This window comes from Streptopelia decaocto, assembly GCF_964273445.1.
Source record: "Streptopelia decaocto genome assembly, chromosome: 27".
NCBI lineage: Eukaryota > Metazoa > Chordata > Aves > Columbiformes > Columbidae > Streptopelia > Streptopelia decaocto.
Window position 1 is genome coordinate 649,423 of NC_138682.1, and position 24,410 is coordinate 673,832.

At 61.9% G+C, this 24,410-nt stretch overlaps 3 protein-coding genes across 8 annotated transcripts in view; 1 reads left to right on the top strand and 2 right to left on the bottom strand.

Annotated features, from left to right (window-relative positions):
- Positions 1-5,245: 5,245 nt before the first annotated feature.
- On the top strand, positions 5,246-11,273 carry TARBP2 (TARBP2 subunit of RISC loading complex). 2 transcript variants are annotated; one of them, XM_082073545.1, is made up of 9 exons: positions 5,246-5,371; positions 6,310-6,479; positions 7,086-7,191; positions 7,655-7,738; positions 7,885-7,957; positions 8,511-8,628; positions 8,717-8,844; positions 9,696-9,894; positions 10,812-11,272. In XM_082073545.1, exons 1-9 carry the CDS (start codon positions 5,319-5,321, stop codon positions 10,967-10,969), a joined length of 1,089 nt encoding a protein of 362 aa, XP_081929671.1. In that variant the 5' UTR covers positions 5,246-5,318; the 3' UTR covers positions 10,970-11,272. The 2 variants fall into 2 exon arrangements, with proteins under 2 accessions (XP_081929671.1, XP_081929672.1); XM_082073546.1 differs by lacking the exon at positions 7,655-7,738 and having other exon boundaries at positions 10,812-11,273.
- Positions 11,274-11,457: 184 nt separating this feature from the next.
- On the bottom strand, positions 11,458-12,704 carry NPFF (neuropeptide FF-amide peptide precursor). The gene is made up of 3 exons (XM_082073549.1): positions 12,433-12,704; positions 12,246-12,343; positions 11,458-11,671 (listed from the first exon to the last, which is right to left on the bottom strand). Exons 1-3 carry the CDS (start codon positions 12,505-12,507, stop codon positions 11,554-11,556), a joined length of 291 nt encoding a protein of 96 aa, XP_081929675.1. The 5' UTR covers positions 12,508-12,704; the 3' UTR covers positions 11,458-11,553.
- Positions 12,705-13,689: 985 nt separating this feature from the next.
- LOC309450538 (cyclic AMP-dependent transcription factor ATF-7) overlaps positions 13,690-24,410 on the bottom strand; it is a 51,369-nt gene continuing 40,648 nt past the window's right edge. For all 5 annotated transcript variants that reach the window (XM_082073478.1, XM_082073475.1, XM_082073479.1 and 2 more), the window contains 5 exons: positions 23,481-23,594; positions 22,431-22,577; positions 19,129-19,326; positions 17,666-17,774; positions 13,690-16,372 (listed from right to left, as the gene is read on the bottom strand). In XM_082073478.1, coding sequence (XP_081929604.1) covers positions 16,158-16,372; positions 17,666-17,774; positions 19,129-19,326; positions 22,431-22,577; positions 23,481-23,594 — 783 coding nt within the window. In that variant the 3' untranslated portion in view covers positions 13,690-16,157. The remainder of the gene's footprint in view (positions 16,373-17,665; positions 17,775-19,128; positions 19,327-22,430; positions 22,578-23,480; positions 23,595-24,410) is intronic.

Here is a 24,410-nt window from a genome sequence, read left to right on the forward strand (position 1 = left end):
AACACGGCGCCCTGCGCCCCGCTGCCCACCCACTGCAGGTCCAGGATCTCCTCGAACGGCACCTCCCAGGGGTCTGCGGGCACCCGCGCCCGTGGGACCCCCACACCAGCACCCGCGCCCGTGGGACCCACAGCCATGGGACCCCCACACCAGCACCCGCGGGACCCCGCACCCACGGGACCCCCACACCAGCACCCGCGCCCGTGGGACCCCGCACCAGCACCCGCGCCCGTGGGACCCCACACCCATGGGACCCCCACACCAGCACCCGTGCCCGTGGGACCCCGCACCCATGGGACCCCCACACCAGCACCCGCGCCCATGGGACCCCACACCCACAGGACTCCACACCAGCACCCGCACCCATAGGACCCCACACCCACAGGACCCCACACCAGCACCCGCGCCCGTGGGACCCCGCATCCACGGGACCCCACACCCATGGGACCCCCACACCAGCACCCGCGCCCGTGGGACCCCGCACCCATGGGACCCCCACACCAGCACCCGCACCCATGGGACCCCCACACCAGCACCCGCGCCCGTGGGACCCACAGCCACGGGACCCCACACCAGCACCCCTGGGGCACCCGCACCCGTGGGACCCCATACCCCTTCACCCCATACCACCCTCCCTTGCCCCATAGCACCCTCCTTAGCCCCACAGCACCCTCTTCACCCCATAGCACCCTCCCTTGCCCCATACCACCCTTCCTTACCCCACAGCACCCTCTTCACCCCACAGCCCCTCCTTCACCCACCCCGCCCTCTCGCTCCCCGCAGCCCCCTCGCCCCCTCACCCTCCTGGGGGTGCTTGTGCTCGGCCGCGTAGGCCTTGCCGATCATGGTCCAGACGGGCCGCAGGCAGCCGAACAGCCCCTCCAGGAAGCCGCCCCCGGGCTGGCAGCGCAGCGGCGCGGGCCCGGCGGCCGGCGGCCCCGGCGCCTCGGGGCCCAGCTCGGGCGGGCGGGGCGGCGCGCGGCGCGGCCAGGCCTCGGGGGGCGCGGCGGGGGCGGGGCCGGCGGGCAGCGCCTCGCGCAGCACGCACTGCGTGGGGGTCAGATCCTGCTCGGGGGTCCCGTCCGAGCCCAGCGCCAGCGACGGCGACGGCGTGCGCGTCTCGTGCAGACAGGCCATGGCGGGGCCCCCCCCGAGCCCCCCGCGCCCCCTGCGCCTGCGGGAGGGGGCGTCAGTGCGGGGGGACCCGCCTGCACCCAGGGGTGCAGCCCTGTGCATGCACCTGCACCCATGGGTGCACCCCCCTTGCACCCAGGGGGTGCAGCCCTGTGCATGCACCTGCACCCCCTTGCACTCATGTGTGCACCTCATACGTGCACCTGCACCCATGTGTGCACCCCCTTGCACCCACGGGTGCATCCCTGTGCATGCACCTGCACCCATGGGTGTACCCCCTTACTCACATGTGCACCCCTTGCACCCAGGGGTGCATCCCTGTGCATGCACCTGCACCCCCTTGCACCCATATGTGCACCCCATACATGCACTTGCACCCATGTGTGCACCGCCATGTGTGCACCTTTTACTCACACATGCATCCACTTGCACCCATGGGTGCATGCACCTGCCCCCCCCTTGCACCCACGTGTGCACCCCCTTGCACCCAGGGGTGCATCCCTGTGCATGCACCTGCACCCTCTTGCACCCCATACATGCACCTGCACCCATGGGTGCACCTCTATGTGTGCACCCCCTTACTCACATGTGCACCCCTTGCACCCATGGGTGCAGCTTCACGTGTGCACCCCCTTACACACACGGGCACCCCCTTACGTGCACAGGCACCTTTTTACACGTGAGCAACACCCTTGCACCCACGTGTGCAACCCCATCTGTGTGTGCACCCCCCCTTACATGCATCTGCACCCATGGGCGCCCCTTTACGTGCGTGTGCACCCCTTGCACCTGTGTGTGCACCCCCGTGCACCTGGATGCATCCGTTGCACACACATGCACCCCTTGCACACGCATGCACCCCTTGCACCCACATGAGCGTGCAAGGGTGTGCACAAGCATGCAAGACCATACACGAGTGTGCACAAGCGTGTGTGAGCACACACGAGTGTGCAAGGGTGTGCACAAGCATGCAAGAGCACACACGAGTGTGCAAGGGTGTGCACAAGAGCGTGTGAGCACACGGCAGCGTGCAAATGCGCTGGGGGGGGGAAACTGAGGCAGGGCCGGGGGGGGACCCAGGAGTCCGGGGGGGGTCCCTGGGTGGGGAGGGGATGAGGCCCGATCCAGGTCCCCTAAAAATTGGGGGGGGGGAGTGGGGGGGTTGTTGCCATGGCAACAGCGGAGCCGGCAATGAGGTCATCACTAAAATTAGGTGAGGGGGGGTTGAGTCACCGCTGGGGGGGGGGGGGCGTGGGCGGGGCTTAGTGTCACCCCGAGGGACCCAGGCGTCCGAGTGGGGGGGGGAGGGGATGACACGACCCGCCCCTCCAGGTGTCGTGTCCCCCCCGTGGTGACATCACGTCACTCGGTGACGTCACCCCGGTAAGGGATGAGCCTCCCCCACCCCCCCCCGAACCCCCCCCGAGGAAACTGAGGCACAAGCGGCCGGGGGGGGAGGGGTATGTGTGTTGTGTGTGTCTCTATCGCGACATGCGACACCCCGTGTCGCGACAGAGAGGAGCCGGAGATGGGGGGGTCGAGAGAGCGCCCCCCCCGCGCCGTCCCCGCCAACACGACATGTCGCGACACGGGGAGGGGCGCACGCGTGTGCGGAGGAGGGGGGTGGGGGTACAGCCTGGGGGGGGGGGGGGCACACGCGTGTGCACGTGCCCCGGGGTGGGGGGGGGTGTGGGGGAGGGGGCGGTGTGTGTGCACACATGTTGGGGGTCACACGCGCGTGTAAAGGGGATGCACGCCCACGCGGGGGGGGGGGGGGGGTGTCACTCGTGCGCACGGAGCTGCCCACGCGTGTGCATCTCCCACATTGCGGGGGGGAACACGCGTGTGCAAGGCCGCTCTTGGCCCTGTCCCCCCCCCATCACCACCTCTCAGCCCCCCCCGACCCCCTCAGGAGCTCATGAGGGGGGAGGGTGCGCTGCCCCCCCCGCCCAGGCCTGGCGGGGGGACCCAGGCGTCCGGGAGTGGGGGCGGGGAGCGCATCCCCCTCTGCTCCATCCCCCCCCGCCTCCATCCCGGCCGCATCCCTGGTCCTACCCCCCCCACCTCCCCCCCGCGGCCCCGGTACCTGGGGGGTCCGGTGGTGCCGGTGCTGCCGGGGGTGCTGCCGGTGCTGCCGGGGGGGGCGCGGGCGGGGCCGGTACCGGGGCCCGGTGCCGCGGTCAGGGCGAGCGGAGCGGAGCGGAACGGCCCCGCCCGGCGCTCGGCCCCGCCCCGGCCCCGCCCCGGCCCCGCCGCACCGGGGACGCACCGGGACCGGAACCACAGCGGGACCGGGACCCCAACCGCACCGGGACCTCCAACGGCATCGGGACCGGAACCACAGCGGGACCGGCACCCCCATGGCACCGGGACCGCCAACGGCACCGGCACCCCAACCGCACCGACACCCCAATGGCACCGGGACCCCAATCGCACCGGGACCTCAACCGCACCGGGACCCCCAACGGCACCGGGACCCCAACCGCACCGGCACCCCAATGGCACCGGGACCCCAATGGCACCGGGACCCCAATGGCACCGGGACCCGGAACCACAGCAGATCCGAGACCCCCAGCGGCACAGGGACCCCCAACCGCACCGGGACCCCGAATGGAATCGGGACCCCCACACCGGTACACATCGACACTGGAACCCCCCGACAGGCACCGTGACCAGCACCGGGAATGCACCGGAACCTTGTACCGGCACTGAGACCCCGATACCGGGATCCCGAATGGCACCGAGACCCCTACACCGGCACCGGGCCCTCTCACCGGGCCCCCTGTACCGGCACTGGGAGCGCTGTACCGGTATCGGGACTCCGAATCGCACCGAGACCCCCCGACCGGCCGCAGGACACCGGACCAGCACCCAGACCGGCCCCGGAACCCCCGCACCGGGACCGCCGGGACCCCTGCACGGGCACCGGGGCCCCCCCGGTGGTACCGGCAGCACCGGGAGCGCCCCCCGGAGCAGGACCGGGACCCCCCAGTGCCCTCGGGACCCCGCAGTGCCCCCGCACCCCCCGGCACCGGGACTGGGACCCCCCCGGTGTCTGCTGCTGGTCCTGGTGCCACACGGGGGCCCCGGTGCACTCCCAGTGCTCCCAGTCCACGTGTGATTCTGTCCCCAGTGCTCCCAGTACGAGCCCAGTGCTCCCAGTCTGGGTGTCCCTGTTCCCGCTGTTCCAGTCTGTTCCCAGTGCTCCCAGTCTGGGTGTCCCTGTTCCAGTCTGTTCCCAGTCCTCCCAGTCTGGGTGTCCCTGTTCCCGCTGTTCCCAGTCCTCCCAGTCTGGGTGTCCCTGTCCCTGCTGTTCCAGTCTGTTCCCAGTGCTCCCAGTCTGGGTGTCCCTGTTCCAGTCTGTTCCCAGTGCTCCCAGTCTGGGTGTCCCTGTTCCAGTCTGTTCCCAGTGCTCCCAGTCTGGGTGTCCCTGTTCCAGTCTGTTCCCAGTCCTCCCAGTCTGGGTGTCCCTGTTCCAGTCTGTTCCCAGTGCTCCCAGTCTGGGTGTCTCTCTGTCTCCAATCTGGGTGTCCCTGTTCCCGCTGTTCCAGTCTGTTCCCAGTCCTCCCAGTCTGGGTGTCCCTGTCCCTGCTGTTCCAGTCTGTTCCCAGTCCTCCCAGTCTGGGTGTCCCTGTTCCAGTCTGTTCCCAGTGCTCCCAGTCTGGGTGTCCCTGTTCCCGCTGTTCCAGTCTGTTCCCAGTCCTCCCAGTCTGGGTGTCCCTGTTCCAGTCTGTTCCCAGTGCTCCCAGTCTGGGTGTCCCTGTTCCCGCTGTTCCAGTCTGTTCCCAGTCCTCCCAGTCCATTCCTACTGGTTCCAGTGCCCATGTCCATTTGTCCCCATGGCCCTTTGTCCCTGTCCCCCCTGTCCGTCCCTGTCCCTCTGTCCCCATTGTACCCACCCGCTGCCCCCCCCCCGTCGCTAACTCCCCGCTCTCTGCCCAGAGGGGGATCTGAAGCAGCGCCCCCCTCCGGTCCTCCACCTTCCCAGCATCCCCCGCGCGGGGGCTTGTGGGACCCGTAGTTCTCCCCGCGCCGCTCCCCCGCCGCCGCCGCCCCCGCCGAACTACACTTCCCACAACCCCCCGCGGCGCCCGCTTTCCCGTCGCGCCCCGCGGCGCGGCGGAGCGGGGCCCTGCGCCCCCTGGCGGCGCGGGCGGCGCGGCGGCGGCCGGAGCGCGGCGGGGATGAGCGAGGAGGGGGCGGGCGGCGGGGCCAGGCGGAGCGGCGGCTTCCCCAGGTACCGGACCCCCCCTCCCCGGCCCGGGTAACCCCCCACAACCGGGATCCGCCCGCCCGCCCCGCGGCTGTGGCGCTGCGGGGGTGGGGGGAGGCTGCGGCCTGCGCTGGGCCGCGGGGCTGCGTGAGGGGAGGGGGGACGCGGGCCTGGCCCGGGGTCCCCGTGTCCCCGTGTCCCCGTGTCCCCATGCATGCGATGGCTCCGCCCGTCCCCATGCGCCGAGGTGGTGTCACCCCTGTCCTCGTGTCCCTTATGCATGTGGTGGCTTCGCTCCTGTCCCCATATCCCAATGCTCTGAGGTGATGCCACCCCTGTCCCCATGTCCCCATGTCCCCATGTTACATCTCAGAGCCACCCTGTCCCCATGTCCCCATGTCCCCATATCCCCTTATTCCCACACTACATCTCAGAGCCATCCTGTCCCCATGTCCCCATGTCCCCATGTCCCCACGTCCCCACATCCCCACACTGCATCTCAGTGCCACCCTGTCCCCATGTCCCCATGTTACATCTCAGTGCCACCCTGTCCCCATGTCCCCACATCCCCACACTGCATCTCAGTGCCACCCCTGTCCCCATGTCCCCACATCCCCACACTACATTTCAGTGCCACCCGTGTCCCTGTGTCCCCATGTTACATCTCAGTGCCACCCTGTCCCCATGTCCCCATATCCCCACATCCCCACACTACATCTCAGTGCCACCCTGTCCCCACATCCCCACATCCCCACACTGCATCTCAGTGCCACCCCTGTCCCCATGTTACATCTCAGTGCCACCCCTGTCCCCATGTTACATCTCAGAGCCACCCTGTCCCCATGTCCCCACATCCCCACACTACACCTCAGAGCCCCGTGTCCCCATGTCCCCAGGGCCACCCCCCCGCCCACACCCCCCCCGTGTCCCTGCGAGCGGGGTGGTGACGGCGCTGTCCCCAGCCTGGCGCAGATGCTGGCGGCCAGCCCCGGGAAGACGCCCATCAGCCTGCTGCAGGAGTATGGAACGCGCGTAGGCAAGACCCCCGGCTACGACCTGCTCAAGGCCGAGGGACAGGCCCACCAGCCCAACTTCACCTTCCGCGTCACCGTCGGGGACATCAGCTGCACCGGTGGGTCCCCAGAAACCTCGCGGGGTGGCCCCAAAAACCTGCCAAGTTGTGCCCAAAAAACTGTCAAGTTGTGCCCAAAAACCTGCCAGGTTGTCCCAAAAAACCTACCGGGTTGTCCCAAAAAACCTGCCGGGTTGTCCCAAAAAACCTACCGGGTTGTCCCAAAAAACCTGCCGGGTTGTCCCAAAAAACTGTCAAGTTGTGCCCCAAAACCTGCCAGTTTGTCCCCAAAAATCTACTGGGTTGTCCCCAAAACCTACCGGGTTGTCCCAAAAAACTGTCAAGTTGTCCCCAAAAATCTGCCGGGTTTTCCCCAAAAACCTGCTGGGTGTCCCCAAAAATTTGTTGAGTTGTGCCCCAAAACCTGCCAGGTTGTCCCCAAAAATCTGCCAGGTTGTCCCCAAAAACCTGCCGGGTTGTCCCCATCCATCATGCCACCCGGGGTGGGGTCTATTTTGAGGGTGGTTCTCCCCATTTGGGGACATACATCCCCATTCGGGGACAGTTATCCCTATTTTGGGGGTGTTTAGCCCATTTTGGTGCCAGTGCTCCCCGTTTTGGGGCCGGTTCTCCCCGTTTTGGCTCAGCCCCCGTGTCCCCCCCCAGGGCAGGGCCCCAGCAAGAAGGCGGCGAAGCACAAAGCGGCGGAGGTGGCGCTGAAGCTGCTGAAAGGGGGGGACATGCTGGACCCCCCCAGCCCCGAGGAGCCCAGGTTGGGGGGGAACGGGGTCCCCCGGGGTGCTGGGGGGGTCAGGGTGGGGTTTGGGGAGGCTGGGGGGACTTTGGGGTGCTGGGTGGGGTGCACAGGTGGTTGGGGGTACCCCTGGGGTGCTGGGTACCCCAGTGGGTTTGGGGGTACACAGGGTGAGTGGGGGTGCCAGGGGGCACCCCAAGGGATTTTGGGGGCAGTTGGGAAGCTCAATTGCATTTGGGGGTGTCCAGGGGGGTCCACAGACAGGTCTGGGGGGGTTTAGGGGTGTCTTAGGGGAGCCAAGAGAATTGGGGGTGCCTGGGGGGGTGGGTGGGAATACCAGGGGTTCCTGAAGAAACTAGGGGTTGCCGGTAGGATCGGGGGGGCTGGGGGTGCTGGGGGGGGGCTGGCAGGATCTGGGGGGCTGGGGGTGGGTTTGGGGGGGCCCATCCAGGGTGTTAATGTCTTCCCTTTTCTCCCCAAGCTCTCCTTTCCCTGCAGAGCCCCCAGCTGAGCCCGGCCCCCCCGCCGCCCCCCCAGCACCCGCCGCACCCCCCCCCTCACCCAGGTAACAGCGTGGGGGGCACCCACCCCCCCAAAACCCCCAGCACCCCATTTTACCTCTTTATCTCCCTAACACGGGGGGCTCTGGCATTGGGGGGTGCTCAGAGCCGCCCCCCCTCACACTGTGTCCCTTTGTCCCCCCCAAACCAGGGGCACCCCCCTGGACATGAAGTCGCCCGTGTCCCCCCCCCAGTCGGAGTGTAACCCCGTGGGGGCTCTGCAGGTGGGTGACACCGCGGGCTGGGACAAGAGGGGACACGCGTGTGTCCCCCCCCAGCCCCGTTTTGGGGGTGACAGGGTGGTTTTGGGGCTCGACATCCCCATTGTTGGGGGGCAGGTCCCTTTGGGGGTGACCTGACCCATTTGTGGGGGGCGGGGACATTTGGCGGCTGTGTGTCTCCAGCTGGGGGGACTTGTGCTCCTTCTGGGGACATTTTCCCTATTTTGGGGACAATTGTCGCCATTTAGGGGACAGTTCTCTCTGGCTTGGGGACAGTTATCCCCATTTTGGGATGGTTATCCCTATTTGGGATGGTTATCCCCATTTTGGGGACATTTATCCCCATTTTGGTGACATCCCCATTTTGGGGCCACTTATCCCCATTCTGGCTCCTGCCACCCCTGCTTTAGTGACCCTTCTCCCCATTTTGCGCCCAGCATCCCCATTTTCGCGGCCGTCCCTCCCCATTTCAAGGCCAGCGCCTCCTTTTTGGGGCCAGTTCTCCCCATTTCGGGCCGTCCCCCTGTCCCCCCCTAATCCTCATGTCCCCCCCCAGGAGCTGGTGGTGCAGAAGGGCTGGCGCCTGCCCGAGTACACGGTGACGCAGGAGTCGGGGCCGGCGCATCGCAAGGAATTCACCATGACCTGTCGCGTCGAGCGCTTTGTGGAGATCGGTACGGGGACAAAAGGACATGGGGGACACGTGGGGACGCGGGAGAGGGTTCCAGGCTCACCCCGGTGTCCCTTGTCCCCTCCCCGCAGGCAGCGGCACCTCCAAGAAGCTGGCGAAGCGCGACGCGGCCGCCAAGATGCTGGTGCGGATCCACAACGTGCCCATGGAGCCGCAGAACGGCAGCGAGGCCGAGGGGGACGAGGAGCAGTTCTGCATGGTACCGCCGACATGGGGACACCGGGGGTGTCCCCAAGGGGCTAACGGGGGACACAAGGACCCTGGGGGTGTCCCCAAGGGGTTAATAGGGGACACAGGCACCCCGGGGTCACCCTAAAGGGTTAACAGGGGGGACATGGGGTGTCCCTGAGGAGTTAATAGGGGACACCCTGGGGGTGTCTCTAAGGGGTCAGTGGGTGACACCAGGACCTCGGGGGTGTCCCCGAGGGGTTAATAGGGGACATGGGCACCCGGGGGTCACCCCAAGGGGTTAACAGGGGGGACATGGGGACCCTGGAGGTGTCCTCGAGGGGTTAATAGGGGACACGGGCACCCGGGGGTCACCCCAAGGGGTTAACAGGGGACATAGGCACCCTGAAGTCATCCCAAGAGGTTAATGGGAGGGACATGGGGACCCTGGGGGTGTCCCTGAGTGGTTAATAGGGGACATGGGCACTCTGGGGTCACCCCACGGGGTTAACAGGGGACAAAGGCATGCCAAGAGGTTAAACGGGGGGACATGGGGACCCTGGGGGTGTCCCCAAGGAGTTAATGGGGGACACTAGGACCCTGGGGGTGTCCCTGAGAGGTTAATGTGGGACACTGGGGGTGTCTCTGAGTGGTTAACGGGGGACACGGGCACATTGCGGTCACCCCAAGGGGTTAACAGGGGACACACGGCCACCTCGAGGTCCCTTGGGTGTCCCTGCACGGGACTCAGGAGGGTCCCTGAGCCCCCATGTCCCCATGCGGGGGGGTCCAGAGGGTCCCTGAGCCCCATGTTGCTTGGGTGTCCCCGCATGAGCCCCCATGTCCCCGCCTGCGTGTCCCCACGTCCCCGTCCCCCCGCAGGCAGGACCGCGGCTGGAGGGGCTGCGCGGCCGCCCCCCCCCGGGCTGTACGTGGGACTCCCTGCGCAACTCGGCCGGGGAGAAGCTGCTGCAGCTGCGGAGCCGCCCCCTGGCCCCCCCCGCGGCGGGGGCGGGCGCCTGCGCCCTCCTGCAGGAGCTCTCGGAGGAGCAGAGCTTCGCCATCAGCTACCTCGACATCGGTGAGACCCCGGCCCACGCCAGGGGGTGAATGGGGGACACTGGGACCCTGGGGTGTCCCTAAGGGGTTAATGGGGGACACTAGGACCCTGGGGGTGTCCCTAAGGGGTTAATGGGGGACACCGGGACCCTGGGGTGTCCCTAAGGGGTTAATGGGGGACACCAGGACCCTGCAGGTGTCCTTGAGGGGTTAATGGGGGACACTGGGACCCTGGGGGTGTCCCTAAGGGGTTAATGGGGGACACCAGGACCCTGCAGGTGTCCTTGAGGGGTTAATGGGGGACACTGGGACCCTGGGGGTGTCCCTAAGGGGTTAATGGGGGACACCGGGACCCTGGGGGTGTCCCTAAGGGGTTAATGGGGGACACTGGGACCCTGGGGGTGTCCCTAAGGGGTTAATGGGGGACACCGGGACCCTGGGGGTGTCCCTAAGGGGTTAATGGGGGACACCGGGACCCTGGGGGTGTCCCTAAGGGGTTAATGGGGGACACCAGGACCCTGCAGGTGTCCTTGAGGGGTTAATGGGGGACACTAGGACCCTGGGGTGTCCCTGAGATGTTAATGGGGGACACTGGGACCCTGGGGGTGTCCCTAAGGGGTTAACAGGGGACATGGGCACTCTGGGATCACCCCAATGGGTTAACAGGGGACACAAGCACCCCGAGGTCACCCCAAGAGGTTAATAGAGGGGACATGGGAACCCTGGTGGTGTCCGCAAGGGGCTAATGGGGGACATGGGCACTCTGGGGTCACCTCAAGAGGCTTAGGGGGGGACACTAGGACCCCGGGGTGTCCCTGAGATGTTAATGGGGGACATGGACACACCAGGGTTGTCCCTAAGGGGGTATGAGGGGACACTGGGGGGTTACAGCTGCTTTGGGGGGGGGGGTGACGTGACGTGTCCCTTGTCCCCCCGCAGACGCGCTGAGCCTGAGCGGGCTGCACCAGTGCCTGGTGGAGCTGTCCACGCAACCGGCCACCGTGTGCCACGGCTCCGGCGCCTCCCGCGACGGCGCCCGCTCGCAGGCCGCCCGCAACGCCCTCCAGTACCTGCGCATCATGGCGGGGGGCAAGTGAGACCCCCCGGCACCCCCCGCGCCCACCGACACCCGGACAGACCCACAGACACCCGGACAGACCCACAGACGGACCCTCGGACTCACCGACCGACGCAGCTCTGGACACACTGGTGGATGCACCCCCCGCCCCCCATGGACAGACAGACACCCAGCCCCACAGACACACCTGTGGGACAGGCAGACAGACGGACAGACGCACCCCCCCCCCCCAAACCTTGGACCTCAGGGCTTTGGGGGCACCTTCTGTCCCAGCCCCCTGGCTCTGGTGAGGAGGGTCCAACCAGCCCCCCAGGAATAAAGCTGGGGGGGTTTGTAACTCCTGGCGTCGGCGACTTTATGGGGGGGTGCGGGGGGGGGCACTTGGGGGGTGTTTTGGGGCAAAAGGGGGGCAGGTCCCGTCCCCCCCCCGCTCCCCAAGGGGCAAAACCAGAGCGAGCATCGGGGGGTGAGAGGTGACAGTTTATTGGGTGACGGACAAACCCATGGACAGACCCATGGACTGACGGACTGACGGACGGACCCAGGGATGGACAGACTGACAGACGGACCCAGGGATGACCTGCTGGCCGGACAGACGGCCGCTCAGCGGCGGCGGCCGAAGCGCTGCGGTATCGCCATGGTCCAGAACGGGGCGGCTGGGGGGTCCCAGCTGCGGGGGCTGAGCCGCGACGGGACCCCCCCCTGCGGCCCCGGCCCCAACCTGCCACGGGGACAGCGTGGGTGACACCGCTGGCTGGACAGACGGACAGGGACGCGCGGGGACAGACGGATGGGATGAATGGAGAGGGATGCGCGGGCGCAGCTCGGGAGGGACGGACAGACACAAGTGGTGACGGACAAAGGAGGATGCAGAGGGATGGACAGAGGGACATGGAACAGGCACAAGGGGGACAGACGGACAGAAGGAGACAGACTGAGCGCCATGGGGACAGTTGGGTGGACGGGGAGGGACAGATGGGAAGAGACTGAGGGACATGGACGGACACGTGGGACAGAGACAGACAAAAACTAATAGGGACAGACGGACTCGGGAACACAGGGACAGACACGGGGACACACGGACACTAACAAGGACAGATGGACACTAAGGGAGGCAGACACAGGGACAGACAGACACAGGGACACCCATCCCACCGTCCCCTCTGGGTGCCCATAAACCCACAAGACCCTCCCCAACCCTTTGTCCCCCGGTGTCCCCAAAGCCCCGGGTTCCCCTGCCGGTGTCCCCCCCGGGTCCCCCCCGGTGTCCCCCCGGTTCCCCCGGTCCCGCTCACCTCTGCGGCGGGGGGGTCCCGGGGGGGCGCTGCAGGGACCGGAGCAGCGCGCCCAGAGCGGCAGCGGCGGCGTCGGGCGGTCCCGGGGGGGCGGCAGCCTGTGGGGGGTCAGACGGGGTGACCGGGGGGGGTTACGGCAGCGCCGAGCCCGGGGGTCCCCCCCAACCCTCCCCGGGGCCGCGCTCACCGGGTCGGGGTCCCCGGGGCAGCAGCGAACGGTGCCCAGCAGCAGCAGCAGCAGCAGCAGCCGCGGCCCCGCCATGGCCCCCCCGCCGCCACCCGCCGCCGCTTCTTATAACCGGGGCCGGGCCGGGGGGGGTCGCGGGGGATCGCGGGGATCAATCCCGGCCCCGCCGCCGCCGGGCGCCGCTAATGAAACGCATTTAACACCCGCCGACAGCCGCTCCCGGGGACGCACCGATGGATGCGGGGGGGCCGCAACCCCTCCCGCGACTCCCAACCGGGACCGGCGGGGCTTCCCGGGACCCCCGCCCGGCCCCGGGACCCCCCACCCTGCACAGGGACCCCCCGAAAGCGGGACCCCCCCCCGCCACGCCGGTTCGGGCCCCCCGGCGTGACTCGTTGTCGCCACCGCGTGGCCGCTGCGCGCTCCTGCAGCCCCGACGGAGCGGCCGCGGGTCCCACCCGCTCCCTCCGGGCCAAATCCCGCTGGAATGGCCCCAAACGCTCCGCCCGAGGGTGTCCCGGGCCGCCGCGGGTCCCCCCGTGTCCCCCTCCCCGAGCGGGATCACCTGGGGTGTCACCCAGGTTGGTGACAGCTCCACGGTGTCTTCATTAAGCTCCGATGGCCGGATGGTGTCACCCAGGTTGGTGACAACCCTGTGGTGTCCCCATTAAGCTCTGATGGCCAGACGGTGTCACCCAGGTTGGTGACAACCCCGTGGTGTCCCCATTAAGCTCTGATGGCCAGACGGTGTCACCCAGGTTGGTGACAACCCCACCGTGTCTTCATTAAGCTCCAACAGCCGGATGGTGTCACCCAGGTTGGTGACAACCCTGCAGTGTCCCCATTAATCCCCAATTATTGGACGGTGCCACCCACATTGGTGACAACCCCGTGGTGTCCCCATTAAGCTCCGATCGCTGGACGGTGTCACCCAGGTTGGTGACAACCCCACGGTGTCCCCATTAAGCTCTGATGGCCAGACGGTGTCACCCAGGTTGGTGACAACCCCACGGTGTCCCCATTAAGCTCTGATGGCCAGACGGTGTCACCCAGGTTGGTGACAACCCTGTGGTGTCTCTAATGGCTGGACGGTGTCACCCACATTGGTGACAAGCCCGCGGTGTCCCCATTAAGCTCCAATGGCCGGACGCTGTCACCCACGTTGTCACCGCCGGCACTGTCACCCTTCCCAGTGCCCAGCACCCCCTGTCCCCCGGCAGGTGACACCGGGCGGAAGCAGAAGCCGCAGCCACCGTGTCCTGGGTAATATTTTAATGTTATATTTGCAGCATAAATAAAAGGCACATTACATGTTTGGTACGAGGTGGCGGGGGGGTGGGATGTGTCCCCCCGTGTCCCCCGTGTCCCCAGGTCCCTGTGAGGACCCGCTCACAGGAGCCCGTGCGGGGGGGGGACACTTGGGGGGGGGTTACAGCTCAAAACCCAGCGTAAAGAGCTGCGCATCCGTTCGATATATGTCTATATAGTCTGTATATACGCATAGATATGTAGGTTTTATAGATACTACACCCTCCTGGTTACACTTTTTTTTGGGGGGGGTCATTTTTTCTTGGCTTCTTCCATTATTGATCGTCAAAGCTCGTGCTACAAAGCAGCTGGGGGGGGGACAAGGGGACACGGGGACCGTCGGTCCCTCTGTCACCTCCTGGGTGTGTTTTGGGGCCTGAGAGCGTCACCGCTGCCGAAATATGGGGGGGGGGGGGCAAAGAGAAACGGGTCCACAGTCTAAAAGTGACACGTTCCCCAGCTGAGCCACTGGAATGGGAACCAAGGGGGGAGACGGCGGCACGGAACCCCCCAAAAACCCCATTAAACCCCAATGCTGAGGGGCCTGGAGGCCGGCGAGGGGTGGGGGGGCCCCGCGGCACCAACCTGTGGGAAAACCCATCTTTCCAACCCAAAATACCCCAAAGTGAGTGTGTCCGTGCGCTGGCGAAGCCGGGGGGGGGAGGAGGAGGAAGAGGAGGAAGAGGCGTTTTCAGTGGTTCGCGCGTTTTCAAGGCGAAAAACATGCAACGAGGGTTCAGGGGGACACCGGGGACATCGGGGACACCTCCAGACCCCCCCAAGCGCTTTGGTGGGACGCGCGGCTGCTCCCGTCACACAAAACCGGGGCGGTTTTAGCCCCCAAAGGTCACAATAAGGGGGGGAAGCTGCTGCGTTCTACGCAAACGCTGCCCCGAATCGTCCCCTCGCTGTCCCCTCGTCCCACCCCCAGCCCCACAAAGGACGGGGACCCGACCGCCTTCCCCTTGCGTTTCCGTCATTCCCGCTCTTCCTGGACAGACAGACGGACGCTGGTTTCCGAGCGCTCCCCGTAAATCCTTTTGCTCAAAACGAGGTGGGTTTACCCCTTTTTTGGGGCGGGTTTTCTGCACCCCCAGCCCCTAAAAAGCTCCCGATTCCCCTTTTGTTCCAGCTTTAGGGTGTCCCGACCCCCCCCATGACCATGAATCCGCGGGGGTGTTAAGAGCCGAAATACATTAAAGCTGAAAACGCTTTAGAGAAGCAACCGGCGGGTCCGGGGGGGTGTGAATGAAGCAGAAGTGACACCGGTGACACTTAAAGTGACAATGGGGACGAGCGCGAGAAACCAGGGAGAGCGGAGACAACGAACCCGGAGACACCGCGGCTGGGAAACCTGGAGAAGACGGAGCCCGCGGGGCGAGAAACCGAGCGCTTTGACCCAAACTTGGCGCAAAGTGGCGAGTGCGACCTGAGGAGGAGGAGGAGGAAGAGCGGGCGGCTCCGGCGCCACGGGTTTGACCAACGGTGAGGGTGGTTTTGCCGCCGGCGACGTGGAATTGGAAGCGCTGCGGGTGCTCCGGGTGGGGAGCGGCGGCTGCTCCGTCGCCCAGAGCGGGAGATAATGGGGGAAAAAGAGGGAAAAGTGGGAAAAAGAGGGAAAAGTGGGAAAAAGAGGCGCCACGGGGTGCGACAGGCGAGGGATTAAGGCACCGATCCTACGGTCGTTGAGGTTACGGAGACGATGGTGGGAATGGGGTTTGTGGGGTGGATTTGGGAGCAGAATTTGGGGCTCGTGTTATTCCCAGCTCAGCACCAATGGAGCGTCGGGGAGCCCGAGCGCTGCCAGGACAGACGGACGGTCCCTTTTCCTCCAGTGTCACATTGACACCAGCACAGCGTGTGTCCCCCCCGCCGGCCCCGCGTCCCCAACACAAACCCATTGATGGCGATTTGTCGCTTCCAAAACAAGCCGTTGGGATCTCGGGAGCGAGTTTGCGGTGGGATGAACCTCAGTCCTTCGGCCTCCGGGGGGTTTTGTTCGGGTGGTGGAGCCGGAGCCTGGAAGCAGCACGTTGTTCCAATTCCAATGCACCGGCTCAACGTCACAGCCGGGTTCCCCGTCACCGAGAGGATGAGGAGGGACGGGGGGACGCCCCAAGAGCGGCAGCGCCAAGGGGGCTCCCCCAGGCTTGGAGGTTTTAGTGTTAACGCAACCGCTGCTTGAAAACGACCCTTTTTGGGGCTTTTGCAAGCGTTTGGGTGCGATCTGGCGGCTCGTGGAGCGGAGGGTGGCGCCGCTCGGAGCCCAACGCTGGGAGAAGCCGTAGCTGCCCTTCAACTTGAAAAAACACCAAACCAACCAACAAAATAAACCAAAAAGAAGAAGAAGAAGAAGAAGAACCGGATCCCGGCGGGGCTGTTGGTGGTGAGTCTCTCCGGTGGGCTCTGCCGGGACATCATCTGCCGGCGGATTGGGACTGTGGGGCCATGATGACCGGGGCCGGGGCCGGCGCCGGCAGCGCCAGGTCTGTCCTTTGCGTGGCCATCTGCGCCAGCACCGAGGTGGCGACGGCTTCGGCGGCCGAGCGGGCGCTCAGCCCGTTGGGGGCCGAGCTGTGCTGGATGACGGGCGCCGGGGAGCCCGTGGGCTCCGCGCTCTCCTTCGGGCTCTCTGCGCCGCGGAGGGACAGAGGAAACACGTTAGAGAGGCCGCGGGCTTAGGAGACAGTTCATAGTGTGTATATAATACATTTACATTGTGTGTAGATGATATATATGTCAATGAGATGAATAATAAGGAAATAAGCAGCAGTAATTGACTTTCAATGGGGGAGGGAGGATGCGGCTGCTGCTCAAAAGACCCGACCCTGAGGCTTAGGAGAAAGTTAATAGTATATAAATAATACATTTAGATTCTATTTGGATTATATAGAAATATAGGTAAATGAGATAGAATGTAGAAATATATAAATATATATAGGTATAATATATAATATAGGTATAAAATATAATATAGGTGTAATATATATAATATAGGTGTAATATATAATATAGGTGTAATATATATAATATAGGTGTAATATATAATATAGGTGTAATATATATAATATAGGTGTAATATATAATATAGGTATAGTATATATAATATAGGTGTAATATATAGAATATAGGTGTAATATATAGAATATAGGTGTAATATACATAATATAGGTGTAATATACATAATATAGGTGTAATATATATAATATAGGTGTAATATACATAATATAGGTGTAATATATATAATATAGGTGTAATATATAATATAGGTGTAATATATAGAATATAGGTGTAACATACAATATAGGTGTAATATACATAATATACATAATATAGGTGTTTCTGAGGCCAGGAGGGGGGAAACTGGGGAGGAAAAAGCCTATTTCCTGGGGTTTATTTTCTTTTCCTTCCTTATTTTCACGCTGTTAATTTGGGCAGCGGCGGGGGCTCCGGCGTCCCCCCCAAAAACCTTCGCGCAAGTAATTGTTGCTGTGAGAACCCAGAGAGAACGTTCAGCTCCCGGGTTGATTATCGTGAAATAGGCATTAAAAAATGTGAAAAACATATATAAAAAGAGGGTTTTTTTCCTCCCAAAGCTGAGCCTGCAGGGAACGAGACGCAGAGCCCCGCGGTGTCATCTACAGTCTGGCCCTTACCGACTTTGGCTTCGCTTGCGATGGTTTCTTGCTCTAAAGCGAACATCGAGCGCTCCGGGGCCGGGAGCCGCGTTTCTGCAGGTACTCCATGATAAATACCCGCTCCGACCCCCCCGCCTCGCTGCAAAATGGTGCAACGTGAGCGCTCAGGTCCAGCCTGGGGGATGCTCTGTCTGGTCCTGCCAGGACTAAGTCCCTCCCTTCAGGATTTGTGCGGGTTTTGTGCGCTTAGAGCTAATTAAAGGATAATGAACGGCGCCGTGACTCACCGAGATAGCCCTGAGTCTTCTTCTGCAGCGCGGTGACCGGACAGTCCTTGTGCGCCAGCAGGAGCTGCTTGAGCTGAGCCACCTCGTTCCTCAGCAGCGTCACTTCGTTCTGAGATGGAAACACAAAGACACGGGTCACGCTCAGGACAGCAGGATCTTCATTTACGTGGCCTCAAATCCGTCGTCTCGTTTGTCTTGTGCGGTCTAAGAGAAGTAAATAGGTTCTGGGGTTGGGGAATTAGGGTGCGAGACACGGAACGCGGCGTTCCCCTCTCTCTTCCCATTCTCTCGCTATGTTAATCATTTAATCCTGGACGTATCTTTGCCTGAGCGCTCCTGTTGCCCACTCAGACACACTCTTGGCTCCAAAGGAAAAGGAACCAGAGCGACAAGCTGAGTCTAAACCTGAGCCTCCGTGAGCTTAAAACCGGGTCTACTCCCCTGAAAACTTTGTGCGGCGGTTTCTTCTTCTGTTGAAAAGTTTGGAGAAGCAGCTGAAACTCTGTCAGTTCTGTATTTTGGAATGGCCTGAGGAAAAGGTCTCAGCGGAGCCGTCGGCCCTCGGACAATGCGGAGGGGGAACGGCAATGGGAGCCGCGGCTGCATTTCGGACGCGCTGGCAGCGCTGCTGCTGAGAGCCGTCGTGCAAATAAGCGACAGGATGAGAGGAAACAGCCTCATGTTGCGCCAGGGGAGGCTGAGGGTGCAAATTTGGGGTGATTTCTGCCCCAAAGGGCGTTGAACAGGCTGCCCAGGGCAGTGCTGGAGTCGCCGTCCCTGGGGGGTTAAAAGGTGTTCAGACGAGGTTTAGGGACTTGGGTTAGTGCTGGAGTTGGGTTGTGGTTGGATCGGTGATCCTGAGGGTCTGTTCCAACCGAAATTATGATTCTGTGAAATTAAGGTGATGCTGGAGGAACTGGGAAACACCTTGTAGAAGAGGAAACGGCCTCAAGTTGCACCTGGCGAGGCTGAGGGTGCAAATTTGGGGTGATTTCTGCCCCAAAGGGCGTTGAAGAGGCTGCCCAGGGCAGTGCTGGAGTTGCCATCCCTGGGGGGTTAAAAGGTGTTCAGACGAGGTTTAGGGACTTGGGTTAGTGCTGGAGTTGGGTTGTGGTTGGATTGGTGATCCTGAGGGTCTGTTCCAACCGAAACGATTCTGTGATTCTATGAAATTGGGGTGATGGTGGGGAACACCTTGTAGAAGAGGAAACAGCCTCAAGTTGCACCCGGGGAGGCTGAGGGTGCAAATTTGGGGTGATTTCTGCCCCAAAGGGCGTTGAACAGGCTGCCCAGGGCAGTGCTGGGGTCACCGTCCCTGGGGGGTGAACAGATTGAGGTTCTTGGGGATGTTTTAGGTGCCAGCGTTGGGTGAACGGGTGGATCAATGATCTCGAGGGGCTTTTCCAACCCAAAGTGACCCTGCGGCCGAACGCCCGCGGCCCCCGCGGCGCTTCCGCACTCACGCTCAGCTGGATGTTCTGCGTCGTGAGCTCCTCGGCTTTCTTCTCCAAGGACGACACCCAGAGCTTGCGCTTCTGGCGGCAGCGCGAGGCGGCCGCGCGGTTGCGCTCCAGGAACCGCTGCCGGCGCTCGTCCGGGTCCTCGTCCACCGTGCGTCTCCGTCTCCCGCCGGTGCTGGGGGTGGGCTGGGCGGGGGAAACCTGCGCGGAGAGGGGGAGGTTTGGGAGACAAAGCGCTGGGCGCACGGGAGACACGCAGCGGCGCTCAAAGGCTTTGGGAAGAGACGTCGGGGCGCGCTTGGGGTGGAAAAGGGGTTTGGGTTTGCACGGTGGGGATGTAGTGGGATGTAGTTGCCCCAACCAGCATCTTGGTTTTAGGTTTTGCAGAATCGGGTACTTGAAACTGCATCCAACACCGCACTGAGCAAGGAAAACGCATTTTGATTACGATGCTGAGATGAACTATATTTCAGCAGATGCAAATTATACATTATAATGAATTCTTGTTTGAAATAGATGCATTTGAAGCTTGTGTTCTACATTACAATCACATGCTCTACATTTTACTCAAAGTGCTTGATTTTCAAAAAAAATTGGCATCCATATAATTGCTGTGCTGCACTTTTCTCAAAACCCCTTCATCAATACTTGCCCCATCCTTTAAACAAGGATGAAATCATTCTCTAAGTCAAAGAATGATATGGCAATAAACCAACTACAGAACCCCTTCTGTGGGTTGTCCTGGCTTTGTTACAAACCAAGTTTCTCTTTGAGTGAATTTGCCTGTCAGCTCAAGCTTCATATCAGCTGCATTTTCCTGGAGAACCAGACACATGTCTTGGTGAACCTATCAATGGAATGCAAACTTATTGATAAGCACGGATGGACATCTCGCGAGAGGGGCGACGAGAAACCGGTGACCAAGAGACTGACCAACGGTGTATAACATCCCCTTCACGTGATACTTCATATAAAAGTGGGAGATCACGAGGATCTCGTCCTTTTTCTCCCTTTTTTCCTTATGGCGACATTAGGAGAGGGCCTTGCGCGTCACCCCTGCGAACTGAGGCCAAGTGACAGACTGAATCCAGCTCCGCTTGGCTGCAGAGTCCAGTCCAGGACTTCGGGTGCCTGCCCTGCAGTTGCTGAGACTGTCAAGATTGGTTTTGTATATTTTGTGTTATTTTCTCTATTCTTATCAGTAGCATTAGGAAAACATCTTTAATCTTTTCCAGCTCTCTTCTCTCTGTCCTTCTTTCCCTCCCGATCACCTGTCCTGAGTGGGAAGGGGGGAGAGGGAGGGGCAAAATGGGGAAGTTGGGGGGGGGAGAGGAGGTTAACAATACATCTGCCAGGGTTTGATTGTCACCCCGCAATCTAAACCCTCGACATGGGTGTTTTTGGCAGCCTGAGTGTCCTGTGAATTTACAGTGAGAATCACTGTGAGATCCTGAACCCCGTGAATGTGTGAATATCAGGGGAATTAATGAAAACAAAGTCCTGCGCTCCGGTAATGGCATTAGCAGAAGTTTCCTCCTCTCCGCGCCGAGGAGCTAATGCACTAAATGACCGCGGGCGACGCAGAGGAAACCGCCTTCCTTTTAATTCCACTTAAGATCATTTAAAAAGCACTTCACACCGTAACGGTTGAGGAGATTCCCCCACGGAGGGGCTGGGAGCGTCGATCCTGCTCTGACACACGTAACCAAGCACCGTCCCTATTTGGGTTGAGCAACTCGCTTCATGAAGCACAAACGCTTTGGAGCGCGAGATTTGCTTTAAAAATTAACACGGGTTAAATTTTCCCCGGGCGCCCTCAGCTAAATGAGGCGAATGGGATGAAAACATCTCGTAAGGCAGCACTTGAAGTGGTTTTATTTCAGGAGAACAAAGGGAAAGTCATCAAGGGTCCTGCAGACGCGGCCGTGCCCTCCACATTTACACCTCGGCAATCGCTGCCGGGCAGCATATGGATATTAAAGTTCTGGAGGCCACTGAAGCGCCGGAGCAGGTGGCCACGCTGATGGCCGCTTGGCATTGGGTTCGCTGGCAGGAGCCGATGGCGTTTAACCTCAGTAATTGAGCGGGGAGAGCGAAATATCCTTTCGAAACTCCCGAGCTCGTCAAGCAAATTAACGCATTGCGCAAGTTTTCTGCCTAGTTGGCGGCTCACTATTTGGCAGCCCCATTGTCCCCTATAGCTCACTATCTGGCAGCCCCATAGCCCCCCAAGACTCACTATTTAGCAGCCCCATAGCCCCCCAAGGCTCACTATTTGGCAGCCCCATAGCCCCCCAAGGCTCACTATTTGGCAGCCCCATTGTCCCCTATAGCTCACTATCTGGCAGCCCCATAGCCCCCCAAGGCTCACTATTTGGCAGCCCCATAGCCCCCCAAGGCTCACTATTTGGCAGCCCCATTGCCCCCCAAGGCCCACTATCTGACAACCCCCAAGTGTCCCCCAGAGTCTCGGTGCTAAAAACTAAGGTTTTTAACCCATTCTGCGAAGCGGGAAGCTGTGAGATTTGCCTCTTTTTTCCCCAAAGGCCAGGATCACAGAACCCCAGAGTGTCAGGGGTGAAGGGCCCTGGAAAGCTCATCCAGTGCAATCCCCCCATGGAGCAGGAACACCCAGCTGAGGTTCCACAGGAACCAGGCGGGTTGGAATGTCTGCACAGAAGGAGACTCCACAACCCCCTGGGCAGCCTGGGCCAGGCTCTGCCACCCTCACCACGAACAAGTTTCTGCTCAGATTTAAGCGGAACCTCCTGTGTTCCAGTTTGCACCCACTGCCCCTTGTCCTGTCCCTGGTTGTCACCAATGGCTCCATCCTCCTGACACTCCCCTTTCCATATTGATCCCCATGAATGAGTCCCCCCTCAGTGTCCTCTTGTCCAGCTCCAGAGCCCCAGCTCCCTCAGCCTTTCCTCACACGGGAGATGCTCCACTCCCTGCAGCATCTTGGTGGCTGCGCTGGACTCTCTGCAGCAGTTCCCTGTCCTGCTGGAACTGAGGGGCCACAGCTGGACACAAGATTCCAGGTGTGGTCTCCCCAGGGCAGAGCAGAGGGGCAGGAGAACCTCTCTGACCTACTGACCCCCCCCTTCTAACCCCCCCCAGGTCCCATTGGCTTCCTGGCCACAAGGGCCCAGTGCTGGCTCATGGTCACCCTGCTGTCCCCAGGACCCCCAGGTCCCTTTCCCCTACGCTGCTCTCTAATAGCTCATTCCCCAACTTATACTGGAACCTGGGGCCGTTCCTGCCCACCCAGCATCTCCAAAGCGGTGGGTGAAGGAGCAGCAAACCTGGGGTTGAGCCGGGGAAGGGGCGTCCGGGTGCTGGACGAGGATCTGGCTCTGCTCCGGCCGCGCCGGCACCAGCGTGCTGGCGGAACCCACCACCAGGTTGCTGCCGTTGAGCGAGGAAGACGCCGTCAAGCTGGCCTTCAGCCTCTGCCAAAGGACACAAGAAGACGTTAATGGGTCTGTTCTCCGTGCTGTTGAGGCTTAAATCGGCTTCTGCACCATCCAAGGTGCTGGGGAATGGGCTCTTTGGGGACTGTGGCTGTTTTGAATCCAAAGAACAAGCGACAGGACGAGAGGAAACGGCCTCAAGTTGCACCAGGGGAGGCTGAGGGTGGAAATTTGGGGTGATTTCTGCCCCAAAGGGCGTTGAACAGGCTGCCCAGGGCAGTGCTGGAGTCACTGGGGGGTGAACAGATGACATTCTTGAGGACATTTTAGTGCCAGGGTTGGGTTTGTGGGTGGATTAATGAGCTCGAGGGGTTTTTCCAACCAAAATTATTCTCCAGTTCTATGTAAGAGGTGGGTTTGCAAACACCTCAACCCCACCTCAGCCAAATAAAAGGGGGTTGGTTGGCCACTCTATTCTCAAACTTAATTTTGCTTCCCCCGCTCCGCGGTCACTTAATTTGAGCCACGAAAGGAAAATTCTTCCCTAAACTTTAAATTCAAGAGCTGTGCGTGACAAACCGTTCCCAGGATCCTCAGATTACAGCAGCACATCCCCGCTCCTGGCGCTGCCTTCCCCGTGCCCACCTCCAGCCCATCTGTTCTCTTGGAAGCAGAAGCTGCAGCTTTACGAAGCGGCCACGGTTAAGCTGGGCCCGAGGTTTTGTGTGGACAATAAGCCGCGCCTGAGCCTGCCAGAGCCGCAGCACATTAGGCTGATGCTCCTGGTGGCATCTGCGACACCTGCTCTCGGTGCGGAGCGTTTTGGAGCAGCAGCGGCACCTCGCGAAGGCGAAACCCACAATCTCTTCTGGAGGAGCCGGTGAAGCCTCAGGGACAGCACCGTGGAGGTGACACCTCCGTGGCGGGCACGGGGACACTCACCATTTTGGCTTCGGAGTGAACCGGGAGGCCCGACGGTGAAATGGAGCCGCTGGTGTTGATGGGTGGCCCGGGGATGCCGGGAATGTTGGGCACCATGGGCATGGGCCGCGCCAGCTGCGGGAGGGAGCGACACGCGGGTGTGTTGGAGCCAAAGGTGCTTTGGCAGGCGCGCTGCGCCAGCGGCTCCGTAATAACTCCCCCCGCCGAGCACATTTATAAATCCTGACAAACGCTCGGCGTTTAACTACCGCCATCCATTACGCCGCTGTCACCGAAGGCCACCGGCCGCTTCTTCGGTGGCCGTATCGGAGTCGTGCGTGGGATGGGAGGGCAGCTCCGAGCCTCCTTCCTTTCCTCCTTTCCCTTTCTTTTTCCCCTTCCCCCTTCCCTCCTCTTTATCCTTCCCTTTCCCTTTCCTCCCCTTCCCCTTCCTTTTTCCCCCTTCCCCTTTATCTTTCCCTTTCCTCCCCTTCCCCTCCCCTTCTTTTTTCCCCTTTATCTTTCCCTTTCCCTTTCCTCCCCTTCCCCTCCCCTTCTTTCTTCCCCTTTATCTTTCCCTTTCCTCCCCTTTCCCTTCCTCTTTCCCTTCCCTTCCTCTTCCTTTTTCCCCTTTATCTTTCCCTTTCCCTTTCCTCCCCTTTCCCTTCCCTTCCTTTTTCCCCTTTCCCCTTTATCTTTCCCTTTCCTCCCCTTTCCCTTCCTCTTTCCCTTCCCTTCCCCTTCCTTTTTCCCCTTTTCCTTCCTCTTCTTTTTTCCCCTTTCCCCTTTATCTTTCCCTTTCCCTTCCCCTTCCCCTTCCCCCGAGGCTGAAGGTTTTTGGCCACTAACGTCTCAAGCCCCAAGCCGCGCTGGGCAGGCCCCACACGGGCGCCGGAGCGCCGGGGAGCCGCACCAACCACCCACCCAGCGCGGAAACCTGCCCCGAGTTCC